Source organism: Pseudochaenichthys georgianus, chromosome 24 (genome assembly GCF_902827115.2).
Source record: "Pseudochaenichthys georgianus chromosome 24, fPseGeo1.2, whole genome shotgun sequence".
NCBI classification, from domain to species: Eukaryota; Metazoa; Chordata; class Actinopteri; order Perciformes; family Channichthyidae; genus Pseudochaenichthys; species Pseudochaenichthys georgianus.
This window is the reverse complement of record NC_047526.1, coordinates 29,100,735-29,123,471: the sequence shown is the minus strand read 5'-3', so window position 1 is coordinate 29,123,471 and position 22,737 is coordinate 29,100,735. Positions and strand designations below refer to the sequence as shown.

General features: G+C 39.9%; 1 protein-coding gene across 2 annotated transcripts in view; it reads right to left on the bottom strand.

Moving 5' to 3' along the window:
* The window catches only part of lama2 (laminin, alpha 2), a 202,303-nt gene that overhangs the window by 100,901 nt on the left and 78,665 nt on the right, over nucleotides 1-22,737 (bottom strand). For both annotated transcript variants that reach the window (XM_071202002.1, XM_071202003.1), the window contains exons 15-19: nucleotides 14,078-14,182; nucleotides 10,572-10,783; nucleotides 8,169-8,280; nucleotides 7,270-7,383; nucleotides 4,637-4,764 (exon numbers count right to left, since the gene is read on the bottom strand). In XM_071202002.1, coding sequence (XP_071058103.1) covers nucleotides 4,637-4,764; nucleotides 7,270-7,383; nucleotides 8,169-8,280; nucleotides 10,572-10,783; nucleotides 14,078-14,182 — 671 coding nt within the window. The remainder of the gene's footprint in view (nucleotides 1-4,636; nucleotides 4,765-7,269; nucleotides 7,384-8,168; nucleotides 8,281-10,571; nucleotides 10,784-14,077; nucleotides 14,183-22,737) is intronic.

Here is a 22,737-nt window from a genome sequence, read left to right as displayed (position 1 = left end):
GCAGAGGACAAAGGCGAGTTAAGGCCATTGTTTGTCTACACACACACACACACACACACACTTAAACTTGTGTCACTACTTTCACTTGCCAATCCTCAAATTCACACTCTGTAGGACACACACATTGAATTCCCTCCTCTCACACCCACATGTCTGTACTTCCACACAATTTGAAAACACTCTTCCTCTCTATGAACTGAAAACCCAAATGAACTGAAAGAGAGGGAGAGTAGAACGATAGTCTCTCACCCTCGTTCTGTCGCCCTCCCACTTCCAGAAACTATAGATAGTTCTGCTGGCTCGGGTTCCCGGCTGACTCACTGGCTCACTGAGCTACACGTGAGACTGCTTGGCAAAAGCATGAGAACAACAAAAAACTTTTAAATAAAATTAAACTTTTGGCTAAATTGGGATATATTTGAGTATAGCTAAAATCATCATGGGCAATTGTTAAGTCAAGCTGTTCAGTGACGTTTCTAAATATCTCATTTGGGGGGAGATGATGTGACTTAAGAAAATGTGTGAGGAAAAAGGACACATTTCAGCCAACACACACATTCATGTAAACGATTAAATGTGATTGACTTTATATGCAAAGAAAGCCAAATACATTACATGTGGAACGTTGTTTTTCCAGTGTATGTACTGTAAGACGCTTTGGATAAAAGTGCGAGCAAAATATGTATATAATATATATATATAGATATATCAGGTGACAAATAGCAACACAATCTCAAACGACTAAAAAATCATTAAAGACTGAGACACAAACAGAACGAAGTTGAAAGGTGCCGCTGCCAATGCGGCACAATCATCCAAATGAGTTACTCTAATAATAGACACTCTGGAATCTTGTTATCTACATCTGATCCAGATCTACATCAAAAGAACATAATAATAGACTATCATGCAGACTTTTGGATAATATCTAAATCCTGGGAGTATTAGGGCTTCTCACAGGGATTAATTGCACATTTCAAGTGATGAAGACTTGAATTGGATTGGGTACAGCTGAGAGGAATACTCTATATTTATAGTATTGAAGAGAGACTGAGAAGTATATGTTATTTGGTATGAAGGGATTCCAAAAAGAGTATTGTTTTAACCAGACTGACAATCAAAGTGCAAGACACCTCTGAGCAAAAGTTAAAGAGGACCTATCATGCAAAATGCACTTTGTGATGTCTTTTATACATAAAGATGTGTCCCCGGTGCGTCAGGGAACTCACGCAGCGTCAGAAAATAAGACCCTCTCTTTTCCTCCGTACCCAAATCTCTAAAAACGGGGCTACGACGGAGCTGATACAGATTTGCATTCGATATGACGTAATATTGGAAATGTGGACCCACGGCCCAATCAGAAACGTTGCTATCAGAAACAATGCCCGACTGTTTTGGACGTAATATGGTCGGTGTTTACATTAGCATCGCTAACACTCAGAGCTAACCTGCACTGGAGAGCATGTGTGTGAAGAAGCAGGAAGTAAAAAGGAACTCACCTTGTGGTATAACCGGCAAGAGAGAAAGCCTTTGAGCGCCAAACTGTTTCAGAAAGAATCCTTGATAATCCATGATATGGCGTTTCATCACCGCAGTATTTAGTTTAGACGGTAGCTGCCGGGTCCCGCGTGAGCTCAGCCCCCTCCTTTTTTATTTAATCAATTTTTTTTTTTTGTTAAGCTTTATACCCCTTTTGAAACAGGAAGTGAAATAGAGGGATATGAGGCATGGCTAGAATGGGTGATCTGTTTGGTATTTTGAGCAAAACACTTCATAGACATGTTTTTTAGATATCTGAGACCTATGCTATTGCCTGAAAAAAGCATGATATGTGCACTTTAAATCAGAATACAAAAAGAAAAACTGGAAGCTTAGAATTGAAATCTGATGAGATTTAAATAGGAACATGTTAGTATTTCAGTGTCAAGTAAGGAATAATGCCTTAGACAAGCTAGATTTAGCAGGTGTGGTGCTTTAAAATAGAGATATAAGGTGGGTGTAGGGTAAACACTATTGGAATTAGATCAGGGATGAATATAATATGTGCTTCAAATCACAGTTTAAAACAATGTATTTTTGACCAATGAGTAAACTGCAGGGAGTTTAAAGAAAGACTACAGCCGTGGTTTTGTGGCTCAATCATGATCAAGAGTCAAAAAAATCTCGAACTCCGACTCTCCAATGTTTTAAACAATGTGGTGACAATGGCTGAATTTAAAGTGTAAAGTAAATATTTTGTCCGGATTATACTGTTTTAATTCATGTTAAAATAGCCAACAGGTGACTTCAAACTTTGAAATTGAGTATAAAGATGTGTATGTCGGAGAAGTTCACAAAGAATATTAACCATGAAGTTTTTTCACGTGTAAAATATGACAGTATTTTTCCATCCTTCACAGTTTTTCTGGCCACAGTTGTGTTGATTCTGCCAGCAGAGACGACATGTCCACCAACAGGGATGATGTTTCTCCACTTACTGTATGATGCCTCTTCCTGTTGTGTCATATTTCTAATCATGCCATAACAATTATAATCCTACCCACAGCGATGAAGCCTCTATCTGTGGTGACATTCTTGAGTGTTAGGAGAAGAGAACATGTAAAAGAGGGCACTGGTGGGTCATAGATTTAGTTTCAAGAAGGCAACAAGTACAGAAATACAGCTACAACTGTCCATTCAAGTATCTTCTTTAGCACATTGGGAAAGATTGGCTGACATTTTAAAAGAACAGTCTTGGAAACTTTTTTACACTCAAATCTGTATTGGTACGAATCATTAGGATCTTTGTTAAGGGATAATTGATTAAGTGTCTATAACTATACTACCCTAAAATGTTAAGTAGATTTAGATCTAACTAGAAATGGAACAAAAACGACTCCTTGAAGTGAAGTTCCTCAGCCTGAATGTTTATAAAGAGGAACAGCTCTCCAGAACTAAATGGATTTCTGCTAATCTGCTGTAAATCAGATGAAATGTTTAAATTCATTTATGACTTTATGAGATGTTTGTAAGAGCTTAACCCTTACAGCTAACTGGAGCAGTCTGACTGTCTGGCTATTCCAGGGACTCGCCTCTGTGAACATAACGGACTAGGTGGCTATTTTGAGGGGCTGAAAGGCACGGCACCTTCAAGCTATTATTACTGCAGGGGGGAGGGGGAGGGGGGAGGGTAGAGAGAGACAGAGAGAAGGAGGGGAGGGTAAGACAGAGATAGTTGTGTCTTTCTTTAGCTCGGAGAGTTTAGGATAGGGCATGACTGCAGGAGGATTCTCAGCTGCTGCTGCTGCTGCCTGTGTGTGTGTGTGTGTGTGTGTGTGTGTGTGTGTGTGTGTGTGTGTGTGTGTGTGTGTGTGTGTGTGTGTGTGTGTGTGTGTGTGTATGTGTGTGTGTGTGTGTGTGTGTGTGTGTGTGTGTGTGTGTGTGTGTGTGTGTGTGTGTATGTGTGTGTGTGTCATCTAATTCAACCAATGATTATATATGGGTCTACTGGTGACAAAAGACAGATTTACATCCAATTATATTGCACATTTAAAACAAATTTCAAGTAAAATTTGAGAAAGAAAATTCCAATGAATGCTTGTTTCTTCTTCTTTATACTTTTACCTTTTGACCATTGGGAAAGAGACGTCTGTAAATCAGCAGATTTTCTTTAAACTACACAGTGCAAACAATTTCATAGCCCTTATTTAAATAATTTGGGTCTAAAAGTTGTAAAATGCGCTAAAGCCGAATCCAGTGTTACTTTGTCACCCTTTGCATTTGACTGACCCGAGAATGGGAGATTGTGCGCCCTCTCTATGGGCCAACATACGGGTACTTTGCTCTCGAGAAGTCGGCCATTTTGCCTTCATGCGCCACTGAGAAACTTTCATAGGAATGGAAAGGGTCCCGCCTCCAAGGCTGCATTGAGTTCTCTTCATACATCCACGAAATAAACCTGGTGGAGTGACACCATCTCCCATGCCAACAAAGGATGCCCAGGCCAGCAATGGATAGACAATGAACACAACGGGGCGCTAATTAGATTATTTCTGCTCAGCAACGGTTTAAAAATATGTAATGAGTGGAAAACATGTGTTTGCACAGCTGGCACACACCAGCCTTACACACACGGTCTGCATACTTCCTAGATGAACCATAATCACACAGAGCCTTGCCTCTTACCTGGGCTGCTTCTATGACAAACAGCAGATTGCTTATTTTTTAGAAAACATATTTCTGAAGATACTCGCTGTCACTTGAACCATAATTTGAGACAGTGAAGCCTGTACAGCACGAGTGGTATGATGAAAGACTTTAAATGCCTTAATTACTTGTGGAAGGTGTGGATTTGCTACTGTGTTAAGTTGTCTGGCTAGAGTGGGGAGATTTCTACCCACAGGGATGATGTTTCTCCACTTATGGAGATGCTTCTACCTGCGGTGATAATATTTCTATTCATATCTTGACAATTATATTTCTACCCCCAGTGATGAAGCCTCTATTTGTGGCGTTATCCTTTAGAGACGAGCAGTTTGAGTGTCAGGAGAGTATGAAGAGAGAGGGGTCGAGAGGAGAAAATGGGGGCCAGCTGCAATAGATTGAGGTGTATTTTATTCAATTGTGTCGTCACGGCGCCATGAGACCTGTAACCTACTTGTTACTAGGAAGATTGAGCGGGCAGGCGCAGGACTGGCAGTCCGCAGGTGACCCACGGGTGGCGTTGCCGTAGTAACCAGGTAGACAGGTGTCACAGTGAGGGCCATAGGTGCGGTGGGAGCAGTCCTGCAGGAGGCGCACAGGTTCAAAGGTCATTATATATCAGGAAAACCAATACACTGTTAAACAAACAACCCTGATCAGTTAACCTTTGTGTCATCAGAAGATTTTCTTTGTGTTAATATTGTCTTCATTCATGCTTTCGGTAAGAAATAAATAATATACCATCATGTGTTTGTGTTTTGTTCACATAAGAGTTTCTTTTGGGCAGTGAAGTTATCTCTGTCTGTTCGATTGTATTGGTTTCATAACATCTCTCAAAAATAGAAAGTTGCCTTTTTTCCAGAAGATTTATCTTTTCTTTTTTATTCTATATTTTTGTAAAGTGTACCTTGCAGCAACTTTAGCGTAAAAATGCTTAACATCGACAGGTTTAACGTCATCAAAAACACCATTCACTGATATATATATTAGCCTTTTGTTGAAATAACCTTTTCTTTAGCGCGGTGAAGTTATCTTGGTTTAGAGAGATTTCATTAAACCTTTGTAATATACTAAAAAGACAGAGTTGCCGGGTTTTATTTTTTGTATTCTTAATTTTTAAGTAATGAATACGGTATACTTTCCCCCCTGTAAGTTAACCTGGAAGCACCAAATGCTGAATACAGACAGGTCTAACTACGACAACAGTAAAATGAGCCACAAATAAAATCAATGTATAGATAAGTGTAGAATGCACGTTGGGACCGTGAAAATAAAAAAAACAAAGGGCTAACGATTGACCTGCATTATTTTAGAGTAATTAGTGTCACACGTTGCTTCGAGAGGGTCAAATCCTAAATAGGCTCAAGGGTTACGGCACTGCAATAAGAAGAGCAGACACTGTGTGACACATGTTATAACAACAAAACTGCTCTTATTAAATAAAGCTGTCCCATCAAATCATCGTCAAACAGGAGCAACAATCTCCACCAGGACAAGGTTAATTTGACCTGTTTGAATTTGTTCAGGATGAGCATCACATTTGGTTACCATAGTAACCAAGCACATGCTGTTTCACCGTTTTGATGAGTATTAGAGTACATTATACCTACTTTATTGCTCAATATGCACCATGAGAAAAGATAAATAAAAAAGTGAAATGAGAGCAAATAATAAAGAAAAGTTAATAGTTTTTTGAAAATGTGTAAAATTGTACATTTCAATCTCACATTTAACAACATTTTCCGACTTGCTTGCAGCGCTACCAGTAAAACTAATTTAAATAAAAACATGTCTTTAACATAACTTTAAAGGGGTCTGATACAGAATAAAAACACATTATAAGTGTGTGTGTGTGTGTGTGTGTGTGTGTGTGTGTGTGTGTGTGTGTGTGTGTGTGTGTGTGTGTGTGTGTGTGTTTGTCTCTGTGTGTGTGATGTATGTGTGTGGTGTGTGTGTGAGAGAGATCCTAACTGACAACTTAAGCCTGAGGCAGTGTGCAGTCTTGTAGATGTAGAGGGACTGTGTGTGTGCTGTAACACATGAACAGGTTGGCATGCATGTGTTTACACATTACACTAAAATGTGTATTGGACCATGTGTGTGTGTGTGTGTGTGTGTGTGTGTGTGTGTGTGTGTGTGTGTGTGTGTGTGTGTGTGTGTGTGTGTGTGTGTGTGTGTGTGTGTGTGTGTGTGTGTGTGTGTGTGTGTGTGTGTGTGTGTGTGTGTGTGTGTGTGTAAAAGCAGGACACATGTTTAATCCTACATTTCCTTTGATGACCACTAGATGGTGGATCCTAGAACATTCTATCAAGAGGTGACTTCACTGTAGAAAAATATTCAATATTTCAATATGTGTATTTTTTCCACATGTTTTCAAGGTTCAAAGGGTTACTTAACGTTGCTCTGATTTCAGGCATACAATAACATAAAGAGGAAGGGTCCTTTGTAGGCTTTTATGGAAGTCCACACTGGTCAGCGCTCATATTGCAGACACTACTACATTTTTCAACAGTTTTTGGGAACTCTCAATTATAAACTGACTGTGAGCAACACAGGGTTTTCTAAACAATGGATTTAAATTGTTTGAGTCGTTAACCTGAAAATGTTTTATTTATGTCAACATGGGAAAGATTACTGTTTAAAACATACTGTAAAAAATAAATGTCAGGTTGTTTACTCTGAATGGAAACATGCTAATTATTATACCTTGATGTGATGAATGGCAGCTTTATGAGTTAAAGGAAGCTTAGAGAGAATAAAGTGTTGCATTCAATCACATAATGCTGTAACTTAACATATTCTAACATTTTTCTAACAAGTATGTTTTTCTTTCCATCTTGGTATTATCGTTTGACATTCTGAAAATATCAAAAGTAATCGAGCATTTTCATGAAAGCTTTTACATGTCCTGCTCCCAGCACTTGATGTCTGGTACCAATTCTCCTGGAACAAAAAGACCCCTTTTGTACTGTATGTCAAAAAACAATTTATGAGACAGAGTAAAGCCGAGTGAATAACTACAGTGTGGTTTTGAGCACTGATTGAAACACATAACAAGTGTCTTAATAAACGTATTGATCATCTCACCAGGCAGTGTCCTGTGACCTCATGGCATTGTGTACTGTGTCCGTGGCAACGACAAGCTTCACACACACCGCTATACAGATTCCCGTTCACCCTTCGGAAACCAGGAACGCATGTCTGAAACACACACACACACACACACACACACACACACACACACACACACACACACACACACACACACACACACACACACACACACACACACACACACACACACACACAGTAAGAGAGACGGACATAGTCTTAAAGCTGCTGTAGTGTGAAGTGTTTACCCTGTGATCCTCTCATTAGCACCTCAAGCGTGTGTGTGTGTGTGTGTGTGTGTGTGTGTGTGTGTGTGTGTGTGTGTGTGTGTGTGTGTGTGTGTGTGTGTGTGTGTGATTATGTCTGTGTGTATGCTTGAGTTTTTAAAACCCCCGATGTGCATTTGTGTGTCATTCAATAATACCGTTCAGCTGCAGTCTGACACTAAACACTTTTATGATGCGCGCATTTCATGTTCAGCTTTGCTTAAGAGGCTTTAAAAGAAAACTTGGATAATCTTTTATTTCCTCCTATAATCATACAAAGTAATACAAAAGAGAATCTGTTATAGTTAAATACAATAACACATACTGGTGTGTTTGTATTTGTATTTTAAATCATTCAAAGCAGCTCAAAGTCTACGGCAGATCTGTTTCCAAAAGCAAATATCCCTCCAGGGAGACCTTGGTCGCCTTTCTTTATTAAACTATGGGATACAATGCACTTGCAAAGACTAAGAAGTTGCTTGATGTTCATATAGTTTAAATTAGACCTAACTCTAAAGCATCATCAAAGGATTTGGGATAGTATTGCTTGATGTAGAGGAGGTTTTAAAGCTATATAACACACATCAGTCAGTGTGTTTCTATGTTTACCTCACAGGAAGTTCCAGCATATCCAGGAAGACAGGAGCAGCTCTCCACAGCCGCCGCCCTCCTCTCTCCTCCAGCAGAGGGATTGGCTACCTCCATAGAGAATGAGTGGAGTCTGCAAGTATACAGAACAGCAACACGCAGAACAACTATGTGAAATATCAAGCATGGAGACATTGAATACATACTTTACCCGTTGCATAGGCAGGGCTACTCGGCTGATTAGACAATTACAAGTTTGACAGTATGACCTGAGTTCATTCTCTCAGGCAGAATTTACTCAGCTGTGAGTTCTATACATTAAACGGCCCCCTTTATGGTTTGTAGAAGAAGGTTAAAGTAGGGTTATTCACACAATGCAACATTTAACTAAGATTTGTGAGACTCAACTTAGGGCAAGTTGTTTTCTTTCATAAAGCCAATACTAATGTGTCTGCAATTTTACATTTGGTTATACTAATCAATACTTAATATATTACGTGTTGGAGCATTGTGTCAGGGGGGTCAAACTCAAATACACAGTGGGCCAAAATTAAAAAATCAGTACCAGTCGAGGGCCGGACTGGTTCAATGTTTATTGCAAAACGTATTGGAATTAACTTATTGCACATAGTAAACCTGGAACTAACAAAGCTTCAATGATTTCCTATAAAAACAGTCGTTTCCTATGATTACGTTTTTCCACAGGCCAACAACAGCTTAAGAAAAAAAACGATTTCCCTCAAAGAAAAAAACAAACATGCCCTGTTGTCGCAAGAAAGAAAGTGCACAAGGAAACATCCATGTAAAGTCAGTGTGCTGCTCTGTGATGCTTGTCCAGATACTTGGCGTCTCATCTTGGGTGCAAGGTCATCAATGTTTGGGCTCAGGCTCTGAGCGGAGGAGACCCTCAGGATGGAGTGAAGTAGTGTTAATTTCGTCAGCTATTTTTTTATTTAGTTTTAGTCTTAGTCCTGTGTTAAATCTCCTTTTTAGTTTTAGTCATATTTAGTCACCTTCATCCTGTTTTTATTTAGTCAAGTTTTAGTCGACTAAAAGTCTGAGCATTTTAGTCTTATTTTAGTCGACTAAAACAGTAAACATTTTAGTCAAGATTTAGTCGACTAAAAGTTTGAGCATTTTAGTCTTTTAGTCAAAGAAAACTAATTATTTTAGTCTACTTTTTGTCAATGAAAACGGTTGAGTCTTTTTTAGTCATCAGATTATATAGAACATTTCAGTCAAAGTAGTCTAGCCAAAACCAATAATTTGTCATTTTAGTATATAAATAAATAAGATTATCTTGTCCTTATTTGATGAAAAACACAGGTTGAATGATTAAGAAGCTTTGCAGAGAGTATCTGGTCAGGTTTGTGGTGGTTTTACCAGCTGTGTTATGGTCACATTGCTTCCCTTCTGATAAAACAATGCTTTCGCTTTTTTTCTCCGCCTCATTGTAGCAAAAATGGGCCCAAATATCACAGTTTCTTTCTCCCAAGCAGTGGTGGCTTTAGACTTTTTCGTTGTCAGTCAATTTGACGGACAGGATCGTAACATTTCCGTCATAATCCATTATTACCCGTCGAGTGCACAATGTATCACTCACTCGCGCTGACGGGGGGGGTATTCGGTTAACGCGACCACTGCTCCTAAGCCCTGTTGTTGCCATTTTATTTCCTGTTAAATAAGGTTAGTTAGACCATGAGTTAGACCATGAGTTAGACCATGAGTTAGACCCGAGTCTGACAGTTCATATTGTGCCGCTGCCCGGTGTAGTTCAAATGTACCGCCGCGCGCAGCACAGACACACACAGCTGCTGCTCTGCCGCAGCACCGGAAATGGAACTGCTGGGAGAAAAACTGACTATCAGAGATTTAACGTTATCTTTGATAATTTTTCGTCTCCTCATTTTTCGTCAACGAAAGTAAAGAGAGATGTTGTCATAGTTTTTATTTAGTAAACTACATTTTCGTCTCGTCACTTTTCGTCAACGATATTGCATGATGATTTCGTTACAATCCACCAAGGCCCTGATTTGGCCCCCGGGCCTCGAGTTTGACACATGTGGTGAAAAGGCTGTGTGAAGTTACCCTATCATTATGAACATTTGTTTAGTATTTAGTAATAAAACAGAAGAGTTATATGCACAAAAAGTCCACAAACTGCTATTACCAACTGTTTATTATGAAAGTAAATACTTGCCATGTGACAAAATCAACAAAAAAATTAAAATCTAAAACATAACCTGCTGCTTTTGACCCCCGATAATCATCTTTGGCACTCGAAAAAACAGCAGTATCACATCGTTGGAATGTTACAGGTACAAATAACAATAATGAGTTATTACCTTTGACCTAATGTACAGTAAGTAACTATGCCATAATGCCTGTCAGTGTGTGTGTCTGTCTCTGTGTGTGTGTTTCTACCTGTACACAGCGCTTGTCTCCGTGCTATAAGAGGCCCGCACCATCACTCTGGTCACGTTGGCCAACACTGACAAGAAATCCCTGCGACCGATTGGCTGAGCGCTCTCTGCAACCAGGAAGTTAGCGGGTGAAAGAGGAATGTGATTGGTGCTTGGCGATGACGGGTACACCGGTTGGCCGAACCTTCTGTCAATAATCTTGATCCCGCCTCCCTGGCAGAGAAAGAAGAAAAAACTTGTGTTCATATTTTTCTTTGTTGCAGCTTATTTTGTAATTGCATACATCTAGACAGGGGATATTGTCCAACACATAAATAGAGTATGACACCTCCTTTAGAGGAATATGCATCTGACCTGCAGAGAAAGAGACAGTGAGAGTAAATGATGTGTCATTAGGTAATGAGCTGCAGTCTCTATTGACAATTTGAATGGACTGAATGCAAAGTGAATTGAGCCGGACCCTGGTATCTGACTATCTCTTGTTGAGAACAGATCAATGACATGTAGCGGCTAACGCAGAGTGACAACTACTTACGGAGAGAGAGAGAGAGAGAGAGAGAGAGAGAGAGAGAGCTCACCATGCCAATAAACCATTCAATAAAAATTAATTGAAAGAGAGGCGATGGAGGGAGGGATAAAGGGCCAGAAAGCAAGGCTGAGAGATGTGGAGATAAAGACGGAAAGAAAGAGAGACACAAAGAAAAGAGGCAGATTGACAAGAAAAAAAGACAAAGTCACCTCTGAGGAAAGTGTTTTCATTAAGTTTCTGAAAGAGAGGCCATGTTCTATTGTCGCTTACTTCTAGTAATCACATCTTTAAAAAATATCAATTAAACGGATAAGGTTTAATTTGGAAGGAAATTCCAAGAAAAGACAAAAAAACATTGCATTGTTGCCTTTCAGGTTAAAGTATATTCATTCCTCTAAATTATGTGTAGTAAAATATACAATAGTTTTATTTTTAAAAAGGAAAAGCAGCTGGGCAAGTTTTAAGCAATCAATAATGACAGGAGTAAAGAGAACACTTGTTTGGGACTATTTTAAGCTGCGGATGTATACACATTGGTTGAGCATCACTGCGCCACATTTAATTGGAAACACAGACAAAGGGATACATTAAATGTTGCTTTTGGTCTTTTTGGGGTAAAAACGTTTTAATTAAATAGGAAATATTGAGTAAAACCTAAACGAGAGGTAAGATAATTGTGTTTATATTTCTTTCAACCTGATTCTAAATGGTTCTCGAAAAAGCATGTTGTGGTACCAACAGAAGAACTTTGCATTAAAATATAGTTTAGAAACAAATCAAAATCAAGTTGTTATCTATTATTTACCACGAGAACTCCAGATGCAGTGCATTGGCAGTATTTATTGCTGTCGAGAAGTGTTTGGTATTTACAGGTTTTCTTTGTAACTCAGCAGATGGAGGGCTGATGAAGTGGGAGAGAAAGACGTTGAAATCAACAAAGCCGTACAGACAAACAAAGACAGAGAGAGTATTGTCTATTCAGATCCTGCATACTTACAACCAAGGCTCCTGCCTGCGCTTCACAAACCATGCAGCAAACAATATCACAACTTGATGTAGATATGCGGAGAGTAAACAGTGTGTGGGGGGGGGATGCCTGTGACAGTGTGTAGGTGGTTCATTATCGTCATCATTTTGAGAGGCTTTTTGTTGACAACAAGGCCGACACTTGTCGTCCTCTCCTCCCCATCTGTCACTCTGTCTGACACATCTTTAAATAACAGAAGCTCATTGGTCTGTGACTATCCATCTCAGCAGTTTTCTTTCTTCACGTCTTTGTCTCGACTTACCTCCCTTCTCCCATCCTCCCTTCCGTCTGTCTACCTTCATTTTCTATCTTCGTTTCCTACTGTCCTTCCATCCTTTCTCTTCTGTCTTACTTTCTTTCCCATCATCTGATTCTCGTGTTTCCTTCTTCCTTCCATCCTTTCTTTGTTTCCTTCTTTCCTCTCACTCTTCCCATTGTATATTCCTTTTCTTCTGCTTAAATGTGTGCATTTTTATAGCAGGTTTACTAAATAACAGGCACAGAAACTTAAAGTTGTGATTTCTGTCCTAATTTAATTTAAATGTCATATCTTAAAGACACAACTTTGTATTTGTCTTTCAATTATGTAGCAGTCAGTTCCAGAGAAGTGTATTTCCACATGGCATTGCAGCTTATTACAGAGCATTTATTTCTCAAACTTTTCTAATTAAAACATGTTTTCCTTTAACGTCATTGGTAGAAAGTTGTGCGTGTGAAATAACGGGATCATTTCTGCAGCTTTGGCACGCTTTAAAACATGTCCACACCCACACACACACCAATTTACTTATATGCCTGTTTGTATTTGTGTGTGTTCTGTACACACACACACACACACGCACACACACACGCGATGTTGATAGAGATTTAAGAGTTAACTAATAGTGTTGCTGCTTTGCTTATTGCTGCCATACATCATATCACAACCTGCTCATTATAAAGACATACAGAGAGGGGAGGGAGAGACTATCTGCATTTTTTATTGCTAAGTTCAGCATTTCTCTGCCAGCTGTAGCTGCTTCTGTGTGTGCGTGTGTGTGTGTGTGTGTGTGTGTGTGTGTGTGTGTGTGTGTGTGTGTGTGTGTGTGTGTGTGTGTGTGTGTGTGTGTGTGTGTGTGTGTGTGTGTGTGTGTGTGTGTGTGTGTGTGTGTGTGTGTGTGTGTGCTTTTAACAGCTTTTATGTGCTGCTTCATTTAGTGGTCTTCACTGGTGCAAAAGTCAATGGCTGGTGGGAAGAGATAAATAACGCTGCAGACCTAAATGCTTAAATGCACGCACACACACACACACACACACACACACACACACACACACACACACACACACACACACACACACACACACACACACACACACACACACACACACACACACACACACACACACACACACGTTGTCGTGGGTGTCCTCTGGTCATGACCATGTCCTTAACACACCAAAGGCATGTGTGTGTTAACTGTTGGAAACACTCACAGCTGCCCAAAGGACATGAGCTGTTTTGAGGAATGTAACCGTCGGCTCACAAGGAATCTCCGAAATGCACCCAAATGGTTTAATAAAGCAAGTATGCATTAGAGTTAAACTGCTCTTAATTAGAGTTTAATTTACAATATGCCTCTTCATTTGTATCAGAGTGCAGGGGAAGGATTCTGTTTTGGGTTTTCATGAGTGTTACAGTTGGTAACTGGGCGTGTGCTGTGTGGCGGTGTGTCGATGTAACATTACTTCTGCACCTTCTGATCATTACTTGTGTTGGTTAAGGGCAGGGGGATAGTTCAGGGGCACAATATGTATCACAATGTATCGCAATAATGATTATGTTTACAACTTGCCGCTTTGCTTTGCGTTGAAATACAATTAATGGAGATTCATTCAACTTGAGACTACTACTTAGCCCTCTCAGTGGTTCTGTTTGTGAGCGGTCGCTCCAACAATGCGTTTAGAATCTTACCTCTATGATCAGGTCGGGTTGGGAGGTGACTCTGATGGCCATTGGCTCTGGTTGGTCTGTAGTATAGGACACAGTGTAGACCAAACTCCCCCCATACGCTGAAATCTGAAGAAAGACACAGACAGATCAGTATGGACGCACATACGTATATATACACGTTACTCTATGCATATTACTGGCTATGTTATGACATTATAAACTTGATCTACAGGTGGTGGTTAATATTCTGTTCATGTAAATAAATCATTCAGCATCCAAAAGACTAATCAAGTAAAGAGTTGTATTAAATTAAGACCATGAAGTGGACTGATCGACCCGATTGAGTTTATATTATGTGGATATAAAAGTACCAACATTTTACGTTTTTTTATGTAAATAGTGTATGACTGTAGTAGTGGTGTGCTTACTTCTTAAACAGGAATACAGCAAAACAAAAACAACTACAGCTGCTTCTTCAACTTATGATCGTTTTCCAAAAATACTTTCAAAATGTTTCAAAAGTAAAGAGAACGAGATTATGCTACAATCTTTGTTGTCTTGTGTTTCCATGCAGTGTTTCTGTCGAGTCCACAGAATGAGCTTCGGCAGGAGAAACGCTGCGTCGGCATGATCCTGAAATGTATTATTCTGCTCCAACCTGAACAGTAATGGGTGGGAGAGCGAGATAATAATGCCACCATAAAACAGAGAGAGGGGGACATCGAGGAAGAGGGGGGGGGCGGAGAAATAGAGCCAGGGACTGAGAAGAAGAGAGGCAGAGATAGAGAGGGAGTAAGAGGTGGGCTTAATGCCTCTATAAACCTCTTCCATTCTACATCATTACCCTTGGTTCTTAAACCGGGAGGAGGAATCACCCATTTCACAGCTGACTGAAAATACACACACACATACACACCATAGTGGGCATGGAGGTGTACTTGGGTGGACGTTTTATTGACTAACACTCCATCCAAAGCCATTTGGTGATTTGGAGTCTATAAGGCAGTCAAATCATAGTTTACACCCTCACGCCCTACACATATCGGACACTTTTACTACTCATCCTTCTTTGGTCTCTGCATCCCAGTATGGACTCGCTTTATTCACACTTTAGTCCCCTGAACAGGAAAAAGGGTTTGCTCCATGGCAACACAACAGCCAACACGATGAAAGCAAAAGGTTTTACAGAGACTCGTAGAGCTGAAGTATTTGAGAGAGAACATACTGTAGTGCATGTATGACAGATATTGAGATAATGGACTGAAGCAAAGGTGTACATTTCACTTAATGCACACCTCAAACCAAATTATTTTTTTTGAAAAAATGTAGGATAATAAATAAAAATAATAGCACACCTTGAGTTTTGAAATGATTGCTTAACAAGGGCTTTAACTGAATTTCATTTTGACACTTACATCACAGCATATAACAATGTGTTGCAACTTCATCCAGGCAATTTCTGTACGTATCACTTCAAAATATTTGAAGCCGGACCATACTGTAGTTCTCTTATTGAGAGCTAATGTGGCTTTTTGAGTTTGTCTCATCAAGGTTTAATGTACTTATTGTAAGTTAAATGTAATTTTATATAATGTTTCTAGCAACCTGGTTGATCATCAACACCAACTCGTGACATAATGCTGGGCTCAGGTTGAAGAGAGTGGTGTCTTTCAAATAATCCAAATAAAAAAACATCAAAAGTTTGCGGTCTATATGTGAGCAGTTTAACCAAATAGTTAGTTAGTTCCCTTCATTTGGACATTATTTATAGAGATACATCTATCCTTGGTTTCACAAGAATGAAGCTAAGACATTTTGTTGTTGCAATTTTGTTCTTCTTTTTATCCACAAAACATCTCATGACCCTTGAGATTTGTCAGATGGACCTTCAGGATGGGAAGTCGTGGTTCAGGTCTGTAAGTGCTTCAGAGGTCTTACATAAAAAGCGTATTAGCATGTTTTTATTTGGTTTCTACTAAGTAACTACTTAACGGCACAGAGAGTGGATGCTAAAAGAAAAAGCTTGGATGTGAATGATCAGGAACACTTTCCACCTTTCGGAGGGTTCACTATCCACTTAGCACGCCTAATTTAGGCTATTTACTTCCTTTGAAATGAGTGACATTTCCAAGAAAACATAATTTGTCTGACACCACCCACTCCACCTGGGTAATAGTCAAAGCTTTTGTCGTGGCAACCGGATGACACATCTTTAGCATTGGGGACTAGGAACTAAAAGAGACACGACACCGCAGAGAGAAAAGACCCAGAGAAGAGCACAGCAGGAGAGGGACATGACGGGAGAGGAGAGGGGAATTATGGGCAGGAGAAAGGAAGGAACAATAAACACTAAGCCACACGGCTACACAAGACGTCAGTGGGATCCTCCTGAGAGCATCATAAGCCTGTTATTAACTCTATCAATGGCCAGAATGAAAAGACCAAGACGTAATCCTCTCTGTTAAAACCCTAATCAAGTCCCCGACACAATCTTCATTAAAGTGAACATTGTGTGAGGGCCACGAGTAGATCAGTACATACAAGTCATTAGGCTTAATATTTGGTGGTACAAAACGGCAAAGTAATCCAATCTCACAGCAGATATAAAGAGAGAAAAGAGAACATATTGAACTAGATATGCTGTTAAAAGGATTCTGCCTTACAGGTAGTTACAGGTGTTTTGTATGCTGCAATGCAAATGTACAAAGAAAAATCATTGAGCTACTGATAAAAGGCGCCCTGTTATGCTCATGTTCAGGTTCCTGTGTATTGTGTGTCTCTCCTGTGACATGTCTCCATGCTTTAAGGCTCAAAAAGCTCTTTATGTTTCTCATACTGCCTGTTTTCACCCTCTGTCTGAAAACAGAGCCCAGTCTGCTCTGATTGGTTAGCTGGCCCAAGCTGGGGGGGTTTGTGGAAGAGAATTTTCAGGGGATTTTTTTTGCCTTTACAAACCATTTACTTTTATATGTTTTTTTAATTTGTATTCCTACGCAAGGAATACAACTTGAAGTGGTTACCTGTTACAAATACCTGGGTATCTGGCTTGATGATTGTCTCACTTTTAAACGTCATGTCAACAACCTGCTAAAAAAACTGAGGGTTAGGCTAGGTTGCTTCTACAGGAACAAGTCCTGTTTCTCGCTTGAGGCCAGGAAAAGGCTCTGTGACCTTTGACCTGTGCTGGACTATGGGGATCTGGTCTATATGAATGCACCTGCCCATTGCCTGGTCAAGTTAGATGCTGCGTATCACAGCGCACTGAGATGTGTGACAAACTGTAAAGCATTAACCCATCACTGTACCCTGTATGCAAGGGCTGGTTTGCTTTCACTAACTGTACGGAGGCTCAGTCACTGGTACATTTTTATATACAAAGCCATGTTAGGGAAACTTCCATCTTATATCTGCTCCCTGATCTCACGGAGAATTGTAAGTAGCTACTGCCTGAGATCGCATGCTGTGGTTTTATTAAATGTGCCAACTGCTAGGACTGTCTTAGGGAAGACAGCTTTTAGATGCAGCTCCTCTGTCTTGGAATAGTCTGCAAATGAAATGGAAACTGAGCAATCTGGAGACACTAAATGTTTTTAAAGCTCGGTTGGATGCTGCTCAATCGGAAGCTGTTGGTACCTGCTCATGTGGATAGTTATGTAAATTGTAATTCCTGTAATGATGCTGTAAGATGTCCTTTTTGTTGTTCTGTTTATGTTTTTATGTTTCATGTGGAACCAACTTGAGCAGGTCTCCCTTGAAGAATAGATCAATGATCTCAATGGGATACACCTGGATAAATAAAGGCTTGAAATGAAATGAAATGAAATGTACATACACAGAAACCTAAATAAAACACTACAGGAAAGAGGAAAACCCCAAAAAGGCAAAGTAAGACCTTTGAAATGTTCAGTGACATACTACTGTTTATCAGTAAGAGTGAAAAGGAAGTGGACACATACACAGGCAGAGAGAGGAGAGGAACCGGAGTGACTAAATAAAAGGAGAGCGGAGAGGAGAAGAAGGAAGGAGGCTGACAGAAAAAATCTATGATAATGTGGAGCAGTATAGTCGAGAGACACGAAACAAGAATACAATAAGAGGGAGGAGAGGAGATAGGAGGAAAGAGGGTCGTTAGAGTTTGAGGTTTTAATTTGCTGCCTCTGCTGAGGAGTGGGTTTGTCATGGCGGGAGAAGAGGTGTGGAAATGAGTCACTATCGACCTCAGTCCTCCTCCGGGGTTCCCACCAGAGCCCTGATGTAAGACTTTTCCAAAACTTTAAATAGCCAGAGCATTTTAATGAAGTGCAAGTGCTAAAACAGTCCTGGATTTAATATAGCTATTTTAAAAAAGGTCGCACTTCTGCTACAGTTGGACTGTCTCGAGAGAACATCATTTCTTGGAGACAAATGTGTGAAACAAGCTGGAAAATGTTTTCTGGCATGTTCTTGTAAAGAGACAGGTTTCTGTGAGTCCTCCTCACATCCACAGAGAATTAAATTAAATGAAAAGATTATTTTGGGGATGCATTATCTTTCATATGTTGAAACAGATTTTAGGAAGGGAATTACAAACCAGGCATTCCATGTCATTGTCTACCAATCACAAGTAAGCTTACGCTCTCAAATCAAGGTCATTTGTAACAAAGGACTGACCGCCTTCCCAGGGTCAAAGCTGACATTTTGAGTGACACTAAATCTAAGGACAGTCCTTTTTAGCTTTTTAACATAGCTTACATCAAAACAGTGTAAGAACAGTAACTCACATATATCTATTTTTGAAGCATTTTAAAAACGTCTGCGGTGCTCATGGCAGAAACAAGTAGTCCGCTTGCTGTGTCATCTTGAATCAAACTGTGTTTCTACACTCTAGTTTTAAAGTTTTAAAGAAAAGTGTTTAATAAAACTATTTACAAATTGGACTAAGAAGCTGTTCTGGAACTTTTGCTCATTTAGTTTACTTATTCCTAATGAAATGATAGATGTCAAAATATCCATTTTACTGTACCTCTTAGTAACTGAAGGACTTGTTGTCCATTGTAGTTTTTTTTACAATTAAAGGTGGGGTAGGTAAGTTTGAGAAACCGGCTTGAGATACACTTTGTGTTATATTCCATGCAATGCTCTTAACATCCCGATAGCAATGAATATCTGAAGTGCTTTGACAAAAAATCCATAAAAAAATGTCATCTGTGGAAGCCATGGCGCTGTAAAAAGCACGACCAATCATTTTAGCCGTGGCTAAAGTAACTGGATGGCCTACCTGCCTGTCAGCCTTCCATCGGGGCACAAACTTATCTCGTGCCCTCATTGGTCATGTGTGTGTTCGTGTGTGTTGGAGGAGGAGCTCTGTAAGGAAGTGGCAGATTTTGTCCGGTTGTGTATTTTCAGATTCTAGCGATCTCGAGCCGGTTTCTCAAACTTACCTACCCCACCTTTAAGTCTTAAACATCACGCTCATGATGAATGTATGGACGAGAACTCCTCAACATGCCGAGGGATTTCAATAACAACTTAATCTTCTATTGAATATCAAATGAATGATGAAAATATATTTTTAACAGACCTTGAATTGAAATTGTTTGTTGTGTTGAAAGTCAATAAGAAACATTGAAGCTTAATTTTAATCGTCCAGCTCCAAACAAATTGAATACAAATGATACTAATTTGGTTTCTTCATAATTGTTTTATGAGTTTTCTGGATGAATGTTTTCTCATCACTATGCTCATTTGATTTCATGCAACAGAAAGAAACAGGAATATTGTTTGTATTCTCTGATCTCCCACAGTGAGAAGACACTAGAGGTGCAGAACAAAAGGACAGAAACAAGTGAGTGATTGTAGTGACTGGTGAGTAAAGGCAGTACTTAAATTGAAAGCTATGAGTATAACTTTCATCTTTGCCAACCGCAATCTAGTTTCTTCAGAGAAATGTGTTTGCCAATCTGCATTCGAACGCCTGTTTGCTGTCAATTTCCCCAGTACAAAAGCATGTGACGCTCTCCTCAGGAGATTGGGCCGAACGCGAAGGGGACAAAGGAAATCATCCTTCAGGAAATGAAAACCAGATTGCCACAAAAGCTTCAGAAATCAAACTCCACTAAAATAACACACAAGTACAGCCATACACAACAACACACAGGGAAACAAAAACACAGGATCATAGAAATAAAAACCCACACACACACACACACACACACACACACACACACACACACACACCAACACCTGGACTGCCTTTATGATGCCTCTGTGCAAGTGGTATCGGCAGTTCTCACTGTGGTTACAAACACAGATGCACACAAGGACAGACTGTTGTTGTTTCTAGCAGTCGGCTTAGATTGGCTCCAGATGGACCAATGGACCAATAGACAGAGGAATGCTGAACAAAATACAACTGACCTTCTGCGCGTGTGTGTGTGTGTGTGTGTGTGTGTGTGTGTGTGTGTGTGTGTGTGTGTGTGTGTGTGTGTGTGTGTGTGTGTGTGTGTGTGTGTATGTGTGTGTGTGTGTGGAAAGAGAAAATAAAGTAAACAAGTATCCAGTATCACAGAGTGTTGCAATGTATTGTTTGATCCTATATATGGTCCATTTAACTAAATGTAATTCCATTATGTGTGATGTTATTTCTTTGACAAATTATTGCAGCTTTGTTGAGTTTGGAGATGGTTTTGAGGAGGACCATAACGTTTAGAGCCTCTGTGCAAAATGACAATACAGTAGATGCAGATTCACGTCTGAGATTTCTTTCTTTCTTTCTTTCAGTCTTTATTTCGAACAGATTAAAAAAATAACAAACAACAAATGTGAAAAACAGAATACCGAATTGTTATAATACAGTATGTATCCACATTCATGGTAATAATTTGTATATTCATTTTTTTTGTCAATTTTTTTTGTCAATTGTACATAGCTACAGTGTAGTAGTAATAATAATAATACGTTTTATTTCGAGGCGCCTTTCAGGACACCCAAGGTCGCCTTACAGTGCATTTAAAAGTTAAAACAACTAAGCCAAAAACGGAACACAATTTAATCGAACCGACGTAGGCCAGTTTAAACAGGTGGGCTTTGAGGTGGGATTTGAATGTCGTGATGGAGTCATAGATATATTGGGACATGCGATTGTAGCATCAATGTCACCCTGATTGTTTGATTTTAAACATTATATATCGCAACATATAGGCCTCCACAAAATGGCATAATATGTTGGATTTGTCAGGAAATGAGATTGGAGCCCTGAGGTTCAGTAACCTTGTTTAAAAAAGCTACACATGTCTAGGATTGCTCTGAACAAGTAGTTAAAGGTGGCTTTTGTCAACCAACATGGCGATGTAAAGGTGGCCAAGGTAGTTTAATTCAACCCCATTTAGTTGCAAGATCGTATAGTGTTTTTTCTGGGCCTAATTGGCAGCTGTGGCAAAGTCCTGCCTGCACACGGTAAAGGTATTTTCTTTGGCTCCATGCCCAAGGGTTCCCTTTTATTTAGTTTGCAGCGAGTTGGGCTGGGGGTCAGTCAGGGGGTAGGAGCCTGGGTGGGTGCTGCAAGATAGGAATGAGGCGGATCGGTTGTCATCTGGCTGTTTGAGGTGCTCTGCATGGGGTTTGCCCTCAGAGGCAGGTTTGGGGTTAAAGGCGGTCACATGATGAAGTCTTTACACTTTATTACCTTAAGGGGATAAGAGGTACCAAGAGATGGGGGGCTAATGAGGTTCTTTACTACGCCCATAAACACGAACCTACAAACTTGCAGCAGTGCTCATGCATCAATGTCCCTCCTGTATTTATTGGTGATGTTTGGGTTAAGACGATTTGATAAGGATAAGGTAAAACGACCTCAGTTACGATCGGCTTTTTATGTACACATGGTTCAGATTTAGGAAGTTTCATTCCATAAGATGATTTGTTTAAACGTGTTTTATTATCAGTTTAGAAAGCAGAAAAAACAAGAAGAAGGGAGCAGCTTTCGTTAGCCGGACTTTGACATGATAATAATCCCTTTGTGGCAGAGTAGAGACGGTACCGGACTGTTTCTCTGTGTGCCTCATCCAGGGCGATGACTGAGAGCGGCTCACTCACTTGCTTCCAGCCTGTTAGAGCTGATCACTTATTTCTCTGCACTCCCACAGCTCGCTGACTCTTGAAAGTCAGCTCCAGCAGCTTGCTGTGTGTCAGACTTGAAGTGACGAACAATGGCAAAATGACCCCCTATATGCAGAACAGTGGGAGCACCTCTAAGGCTGGCTTAGACTCACACTTTCTATCAAGGCTTCAGCATCATCCTTATTGTGTGGTTAAACATCAAATCACACTGCCTTTAACAGGTTGGATTTGTCAGGAAATTACATCGATATCTTTACATATCTACTAGGGCTGAACGATTCATCGATTTTAAATCGAAATCGCGATTTGAAATGATGCAATTTGAAATGATGCAATTATTAAATCGCAAAGCCTGCGATTTTCTTTTACATTTTCTTTGGTTCTTCTTGTGTGTCAGTCATCCACACCAATCAGAAGTGCTGTGCTCCACATGTACCAGCCATTGTTAACCAATCAGAAGTGGCCCATGATAGAAGGTGATAGACAGATTGATCCAATCACCTGCCAAGTGCTTCTGAAAGTGCCTGCCCTTTCCAAATGGCTTCCAATGAAGCTTTAGATGCTTTGGTGAACCAAACCATCTG